We start from the raw sequence: 9,417 nt of genomic DNA, 5'->3' as shown, positions 1-9,417 counted from the left end.
ACTCGACCAAAAATATGTAATGTACTCACTTAACTATTTTCACCCCACACTGTAAATAAAACATGTGATTGGAGTTTCCTCCATTTGTTTTGATTTTCTGTTTATATTTCGTTGTTATTTCGTAACCAGCATAGCAACGCATAAGATCCATGTTAATTTTTTACAACTTTTAAACTTATTTTTTGTGCTTATCTTTGAGCCTATTTAAATTTGTAAAGGGATTCTGCACACCTACAGGAAAATAGCTTTCCAACGGTATGCGTAGATTTTCCCTACGATGCACACGAGCTGAGAAAAAAGGTTTTAAAGAAACATGCTTGCCTATTAATATATAGATAGATTATAAAACTGGTCGTATCCGACCAATCGGAGTCGTGGTCGTGGTCGTGGTCGGGATAGTGCGCGCCGGCCCTAATCAGCTGATTTCCTGTAATTACGTGTTTGTTAAATATTACATTGCTAGCAGCATTATTACCATAAATAATATTGTATCAGGTACAATTCGGCAAATATTTCATTTATTTTTGGACTTCCACCAACTTAATTAAGAATACGCGAGTATCAACATGAACAAGTCGGATCAACAATTAAATTGGTCAACTGATCCAGCTGATCAGCTGATTAGTTGACGTTCGAAGCATTACAATTTTAATTCTTTTCTCTCAATACTTGAACCTCATTGGTCCGTTACCTGTGTGGATATGAGAAAACTATGCGGATATGAAATGAAACTATGCGGATATGAAAGTAAACAGCTGTAAAGAGAAACTTTTCAATTCTAAGAACTGGGCTGAAATGGCTACTTTAAAAAACGGTCGTAGGTAAAGATATTTTCCTGTAGATGTGCAGAATCCCTTTATAAATTAAAATAGGCTCTAAAATAAGCACAAAGAATTAATTTAAAATTTTGAAAAAATTAACATGGATCTTATGGGTTGTCATGCTGGTGACGAAATAACAACGAAATATAAACAGAAAATCAAAACAAATGGAAGAAACTCCAATCACATGTTTTACTTACAGTGTGGGGTGAAAATAGAGAAGTCTGTACAATACATAATTTTGGTCGAGTTTCGACCACTGGACGACCTCTAGTATTAATAATTGTCTGCTCCTTACACATCTGTCTGCTGTGGGCTTGCTATGTCACAACAGTTTGTGATTGGGTGAATAGTCAATGGTGAATGGTAACCATGGTAACTTGTTGAATGTTAGGATGAGAACCCAAAGAAAGAATGTGAAGAACAAAGAGAAAGAATTACATCCATTGCTATCTGTATCTCATTTTATGACTGTTGTTATTATACTTAAGACTAAGTACTATGATTTTATGCTGTTTTAGCGAATTTCCCAACTTTAACCGACAAAATTTGTTATGCAAAACGGCTCTCCCTCCTTTATTTCAGTTAACCGGGGTTCTACTGTAAATCTGACAGTTTTCAGGAAATATTTTAGTAGAAATCCAGCCAGGTAAATGGAAATTTGCTTAGCTGGAGCAAGGGTATTTTTAATACTCAACAGTTTTTTATGGTTATTGTTGCTTGGTGCCAAAAATTAGCATGAGAGTCCATGTAATCTAACACCTCCACTCTCCAGTAATCTGACTGTTATAAGTCTCTATGCAAAATTTTCCTGTAATATTGTTTTCTAAGGTAGATACAGGCCTACTTTGAATTGTTTTTATCAAGGATCTGTTTACCTATGCTCACTCTCAATACTGTATAGACGGCCTTAACTCTCTCAGACTCTCCTTGGATAAAGTTGTCAACCATCATTTTAGATAATGTCACCAATTTAACTTTCACAAGAAGAAATGAAAAGTTCAATGGGTTAAGCGCAGTTTAAAGTCAACAATGTTGGCCATTTAAGATTTTTTTTTATATTTAATGCCAGAAAACCTGTATTTTTAGCTCTCGATGAATAAATCAAATAAATGACTTAAATTACTAACTTATTCTCATTTAAAAATAAATTATAAGGATAATAAACAAGGTCACTAATGCTGCAAAAATAAAATTCTGTTATAAACATTGTTTTATTGTAAAAAAACTAAAAAGTATGTACAATATATGATATTCAATGAAATCACACAAGTATATTTAAATTACTAATTAATAATAAATGCATAGGTATAACTAACAGTTTTTAATTTATTATATTCCTAGGTTAACTTAGTCTGGAAGTAAACACATTGAGTGGATTTCAGGTTAATGAAAATTGTAAACATGTTGAAAAAAAAATCATAAACTGCCAAGAAGACAATAAGATATAGTATGATAAAACGTGAACAAAATCGAGACAATGTTTTTACTTATCTGCAATTATTTAGTATTCATGTAGTATATTCAAGGAAGAATATTGATAATACACAGTTAATAATGCTGTCAAAATAGGATACTGTATAATTACATAGTCTAGGTGTTATTTGACTTATCTTGTATATTTATGCTGGTAGCATGGCAAAAGTACCGTACACAACTCATCCAGAATGGTGTTTATTGTACTCACATGAATCATGTGTTCCGTAAGCTTCGCAGGGAACTATAATACTTGCACAGCATGTTTTTTAAGTAAGTACCGTTTTTAAATTTCTCCGTTCCAGCGCTGGGATTGGCATTTTGGACATTTGAATGCTCTCAACCGGATGTAAATGCAGCTGATAGTTGCCGAATTTCCGGAACAGGCTTGCCAATAGATGTACATACACAGCACAAATGTCTAAAATGTCAATCGCAGCGCTGGAACGGAAAAAATGTAAAAACGGTACTTACTTAAAAACATGCCTCGTACTTCCTTATTAGTGGCTTAATGTACCAATTCATATTTAAAGATGATTAAAAATACCTCTACGACTAAAAATACCTCATTAAAGGCGAATGTGATTAATTCTCTTAGAGAATTCATATATACATTTCTTTTCTTCCAAAATGACTAGGGGACAACAGGGCTTTTTGTCTAAGGGAAACAACAAGCCAAAAGATTTTAACTTTAGATAGAAATTTGTATGTTTCTTCCGGCCTAAGTTCAGATAAAAAAGAACAGAAGGAGTCCTTGAACCAAAAGGAGGACAAGGTTTAATTTCCAAGTCTCTTACAATAAAATAAAGGGCATTACACCAAAACTTGCTGTTTAAAAAGCAATCATAAAACCTTAGGTCTTAAAGAAGATGTCCACATCAGGTACTTTACAATATCCATACCATATGTAACAGTAAGTATTGCCATTTTCAGACCTATTAAATTAGTATATAAAAGCTTACTCTAGAGAACTTCAGAAAATAGTGCAGTAGTGGTCTAATATGAGTAATTGTGCAATTGGCCCAAAAAACTTTACTTTTCAATCTGATAGTGACCATGGGTGATCCCTTAGGCAAGAGACATACATGACAGTCAAAGTGATGTTTTAAGGAACATTATTGGTAGCAATAGCAATGGGCCAAGCTACTGGGCCCTTAACTACGATGTCGCTGAGCTGTTTCTTGATGATGAGGAATTGTCTTTTGAACTCGAGGCCGCAACCCTTGCTGAGTCGGAAGTCCATCAGTGTCTGCTTGTCCATGATCAGCACACTGGCCTTGAACGTCAGCTGGTTTTTGTACTTATCTACAGCAGTCACTGTGATCTGCAATAAAAACATAATAAACATTGAATTTAGATAACAACACGACTTGGCTAAGCTTAGTGAGTCAGACAATTCAGTAACTGCAGGTCATGGTCAAGAAAATGCACTTCAGAAATGAGCAAGTTTTTGGAAGCTAACTCAACATTCTATGTAAGAAAGAATTTGCATTAAAGGAATACAAATTTTTTAATGAGATGTGGCAACCCTGCATAGTTGACAACAGCCATCAGCCATGACAGCAGCCATCTTGTAATTTATAAACTCTCTCTACACTTGACAAAGTCCCTTAGAGGACGAAATATTGTGTGCAAAATATTTTTCTACTTGTTCTATGGCCTACCCACACTTTCAAGGTAAGCTAGCTGCTATCCTCCTTTTTCTACCATTTAAAATCCTGGCCTAGAGCCTTTCCTTAAACAAAACTAACCTTAATGTAGCTTTAGCTGATATCACAACCCAAGTAAAAGTAGGTAGGGCCTATGAAGGGAGACACCATAGATCGGAGTAGTTTTGAGGAATCAGAACTTTGTTAGTTCAATCCTTGGACAGAAGAACAATAGCAGTGTAGAATGTAGAGTACTCACAATGCCAGGAGTATGAGTGCGCCAGGCAAGACCCATAACATCAAGTGTCCGCACCAAACTCCCTAGTGCTACCTCAGGCTCAGCACCTACAAAGAACCTGGTCATGCGGCGCACCAGCTTCTGCATGGAGTCCTAAATAAATTCAATAAATCAGTGATTGTTTTCTTAATGCTTTTTATACCTAGACTCTTTTCAGAAAACATTTAAGCCATCTTATGACATTTGCTTATCTATGAGGAATTTATAAAATATATAAAAACCTCAAATTAAACTTAAATTTCAGAAAAAAACTATTCAAACGTTTGTATACATTGATTAGTACATGACTATCTTTATGAATTAATTCCAACACTAATGTTTATTTTCAAAACACCAGAATAGTAGCAGTGATAATAATCTACCTTGATTGCTGCAAGAACCAATAATACACTAGTAATAATAATAGATTCTTGGGCCTAGGCTAATGGTCTATTTCATTCAGAATTAATTATTCAAAATTTCCCAATACCATTCAAAATTGACAAACAATTCTCGATTTCCTACCTGGCTGGTGTTGCTTTGAGTGGCCAGGTACTGTGTTGACACTAGCAGGTCGTCTATCTGCGCAGGCTGAGAGAAGCATATGTGTGCAGGCTCGTTGCCCCCCCTGGGTGCGTCAGTGACACAAGACAATACCTCAGGTTGTGACTGACACAGACGGGGATCACACATGGCAGGAGGAGACAGCTCGTTGGACCTCAGTCTCTTGTATGGCAACTGAGGCAACGTCTCAGCGGCTTGTGGCCCTGTAACAGTAGTTTTGGCTCAGTTCCATTTACATAGAGACATAGCGATACGTTTAATTATGCTTTTGGTTACTAAAATGTAAATTCAAACCACTAAGCCTATTCTTGACAGTTGGGTGACAAAATTATCAATGTCTTTTACACTACAGGTTCTATAAAAAAAACTAGCTTTCACCACAAGTCTACTTTGACATCACATTTTCATTGTATGGACTCAAGACTATTATAGTTGTTCCGGAAAAACAAATTCAAACATTTTTATTAATCCGTACTATCAATTGAAACCACTGTCTATTTTTATATAACAGTGTAACCCAATTATACCAGTCTTACATTACATTAGATATTTCATGATAAGGAATAACATTTAGAACACCTACAACTAGGATTGAGGAAAATCTAATAGCAGCTGCCAAGTGTACTATTTCATTTTGAACAGTGAGTTTTCAAACCATTACTTAAGTAACTATGTTTGCCAAATACATTAGTAACGAGTTCAATATAATTTCAAGGTGTCTTGTTTATTTCAATTTTAAAATTCAAGACTAATTCCAGACTTTTCAAGACTAATCCCAGATTTTTCAAGACTAGTTTTTTTCCACAAATAGTAGTACAAATAGTGTAGATTAAGATAATGGTTTTAAAGTAAAGACAAAATGCAGCAATGAACAAACCTAACCAGCCAATTAGGGTTTGTTTATCATGAAATCTTCCGAGGACATGTAGACATCATCATTGACTGCCGCGGTCACGGAAACGTCATTGCCGTTGTCCGGGATCGCGGCAAAACATGAAAACCCCCGACTTTGACATCAAAACTAAATCCCAAATTTTCAAGACCATTTTGAAATTCAATACTAGTTCCCGACTTTCCTGACTACTAGACACCCTGTAATTTATATTTTAGGACATAATACTCATTAGGCTTTTGCTATCTGTACATTTATTGCCAGGTCAAATTTAGAGCACACATTATTTGCAGAGCAGTATTTTGTCCTTGTGGAAGATTTCAGTCTTTCTTACGCATAATTAAGCAAAAAGGATTGAAATAAATATATAACTATCTAAATAGTAAATGGCCAAGGGGGCATCATCCGAGTGGACAATAAATAAATAGGCCTTAATTTAAATATTCATAGTTATTAAAATAAACTAAAAAAAAGTATTAAAATCTCAGAACTTATGACTTAATTGGATAACTGGAAGTAGAAATGCTACCATTAAAACAGCTGGTTTTACACAATCATCCTTTAAAATAGCCAAGGCCTGTTAGTACCAGGTAGATAGGATGTTCCAAGATGTACCTTGGTGTTCAATGAAGATGTACCTAAGGCTTTGCTTTGGTAATCTAGCTTTATGATAACATCTCTCATACAGCTATATCACCAAAGAATTGCCAGAGGTATGATGCATGAAGACTTGCACACTTCCAACTTGCAATCTGGATGTATACTTAGCACACACTTGTACTCTGTGTAAGTTAACATTCATTACCATGTTTTTCAATAACATAAAATTACTCTTACAATACAAATAGTAAATTAAAAGAAACGTCTTGTAACACTTAAAACATATATTTACGCTTATACTGTTACTCACAACACGGTAAATATACAAAAAAGATAATAATAAGTGATCAATTTTGATTACAGTAAAAATGTTTTAACTAATATAAATACCTTAACATAGGTAAAACATTAAAAATGTCCTACATAAGCAAGAGAAGGGAGTTTTATCAATAACATCAGAACAGCATTGACCAAAGATCCAAATATAAAAATACTCCCAAATCTGTATGCATTTCCTTTAAAATTGTATAATGTTATCACACTCTTACAAAGTGGCTAAAAAATAATCTCTTAAAAAAAAAAACATTTTAGTTACAAATTATTTATCATGACATCCATCAGATTATTTTGTCATGATAGGTACAATGGTGACAAGAGCTCAGATATTGATAATCTAACAGATTTTGGACCTACAGATTGTCGGGTTAGCGAGAATTCAGGATTACAAAGGGCATATGATGCTAGGCCTAGTGATCAGAAAGAAAACAGACAAAAATACCATTATAAATGTATATGATATAGCGACTTTGTTTCGTGACATTTAAAACATTTTGAAGAAAAATATAAGAATCTCTTTCACATTACAGTAGAACCTCTTTAATTCGAACAAATTGGGACCAGGGGTAGTTCGGACTAGTGAATAGTTCGGATTACAGAACATATTGTTGTTTTTACATAACAATAGCTAAAACATGGCTAAAATTGATCTAAATTATTTTGGGAAAAGTGAAAAAATGTTTTATAAATTAAAATACTTACAGTGTTAATTTAATACAGTAGTAAACATGGTGAATAAACAGTACTGTACATTAAATACAGTATACAATAAAGAACTGCTGTACTGTGTATAGAGTACAGCAATGAGGGGTTCGGATTAGTGGACGTTCGGATTAAAGAGGTTCTACTGAACTTGCTTACAGTCGCATGTAGACATAATATAAAAATATAACTCACAAGATAAATAAAACTACACTTGAAAAAAGTGAAGAAAAGTTGGTTATTATCATGTACTCAACATTTAACATTTGTCCGCCTAGTAACAGAACCAATGTCTAAGATATCTTAAAAATGACCTTCATGTGCTATTTGTATTAACAAATAAGTCAGATTAGCTAGTCAGATTATCAAGATCAGACTGTTACATTGTGACTTATTGAAAATAAATAGCTTAGATAAAACTACTAGCAGCACTCTGTTGGTAGGTTGGTGGTGTTGCTGAGTACAATGAGAGGTACTGAATGTCCTCGGAGTCTACAACTCAGAGTCACTCAGTACCTGACACTGGCCTCAGCTGTATCTCACAGGGCCGTCGTCTGCTGATATCCATTGCTGACCATGGTGTTGATACATAAATTACATTTCATTGTTATAATAGTTTTTTTTTACACAATATCATATTATAAATTAATGATACTCCAAAGTCCTAACTGATCCGAACCACAAAGCTGTGTTCTGAAATGACCAGGTTTCCAGCCGACAGAGAAAATCGGGAGTTATGTGTAAATTTTTAAAGTGACCAGGTACAATATGAGAATTTTATATGAATATGTTCATGGAATTAAGAAAAATTGAACAATTGCCAATTCGCTCTCAGCTGAACGCCCATTTATTAACACATTGGGCTTATATGCATGTAAAAGTTACTGGGCATTTTTGTATTAATTAAAATTTGTTTCACCTATTTAGTTTTAATCAAAACAAAGTATCACAAACCATACATCATTTTTAAGAGGAAATCAAGTGCTTTAAGGAAATATAATACCGTATGTTATGGGTATAGATCAAATAAATCCTTATTACCAAATTAAATTTAAAATGTTTTTATTATTTTTTATATATAGGCCTATACTATATTTATATTAGTATATACCTATATATAGTCAACATTTCAGAATAAAGTATTAAAACATAATATTTAATCTATAAATTAAATAGGCAAGCATGTTTCTTTAAAACCTTTTTTCTCAGGTTGTGTGCATCGCAGGGAAAATCTACGCATACTGTTAGACAGATATTTTCCTGTAGATGTGTAGAATCCCTTTGTAAATTAAAATAGGATAAAAAATAAGCACAAAAATGAATTTTAAATTTTAAAAAATAACATAGGCCTTATGGGTTACTATGCTGGTGAACAAAAAATAATCAAGAAAATCAAAACAAATGGAAGACTTCTACACAACCATCACATGTTTAATTTACAGCGTGGGGTGAAAATAGAGAAGTCTGTACATTACATTATTATGGTCAAGTTTTCGACCACTGGACGACCTCTAGTACAATAATAACAAATAACATAATAATACTAGGACTATAATAAAAAATGTAAAACAACCCCGACCTATACTCGGGCATAGGGTTCAATGTGTTAACAATATTTCTTTGTTTCTCTTTTAAGGCTGTAGTGCAGTAAGATCATGATTGCAAGACACAATAACACCGTTGGCAGTGTCATGCAACTATACTGCATTTCCAGCTAATCTGATCAGGGTCTGGTGGTCTGGTCCCAATTGGTTCGGATTAGCGGGACTCTGGCTAACTACTCTTTCTTGCAAAGTTAAACTATTTTATTTTTAAAATAATATTTGTAATGCCAGCCCTCAGCTCTCATAATCATTGCACACAGGGCCGCCCTGCCCCTGGCTGGTCTGTGGGGGAGGTAGGGAGAGGTAGAGGGAGGGGAGAGCTCAACAGTCCTAGTGGGAGTGGAGGGGATGGACTGGAATTCCAAGGACAATACCACAGACCTGCACCGGGTCAGTCCCCCTAGCATGGAGTTTCTCATCATTGGGCTAGACATTCAGTGTAATTTTATAGACTAACAAGCTGTTAACCGCGGGCTCTGCCCCCTCCTTTGACTTC

General features: G+C 34.4%; 1 protein-coding gene across 3 annotated transcripts in view; it reads right to left on the bottom strand.

Moving 5' to 3' along the window:
• Window positions 1-2,022: 2,022 nt before the first annotated feature.
• The window catches only part of LOC128986913 (serine/threonine-protein kinase grp-like), a 41,207-nt gene continuing 33,812 nt past the window's right edge, over window positions 2,023-9,417 (bottom strand). For all 3 annotated transcript variants that reach the window (XM_054407522.1, XM_054407523.1, XM_054407524.1), the window contains 3 exons: window positions 4,749-4,990; window positions 4,206-4,337; window positions 2,023-3,621 (listed from right to left, as the gene is read on the bottom strand). In XM_054407522.1, coding sequence (XP_054263497.1) covers window positions 3,403-3,621; window positions 4,206-4,337; window positions 4,749-4,990 — 593 coding nt within the window. In that variant the 3' untranslated portion in view covers window positions 2,023-3,402. The remainder of the gene's footprint in view (window positions 3,622-4,205; window positions 4,338-4,748; window positions 4,991-9,417) is intronic.

This window comes from Macrosteles quadrilineatus, unplaced genomic scaffold, assembly GCF_028750875.1.
Source record: "Macrosteles quadrilineatus isolate MER2022 unplaced genomic scaffold, UCM_ALF_1.0 Scaffold_2__2_contigs__length_208266976, whole genome shotgun sequence".
Taxonomy (NCBI): Eukaryota; Metazoa; Arthropoda; class Insecta; order Hemiptera; family Cicadellidae; genus Macrosteles; species Macrosteles quadrilineatus.
Note: the sequence above shows the minus strand (reverse complement) of the source record. Positions and strands in the feature narration are given on the sequence as shown.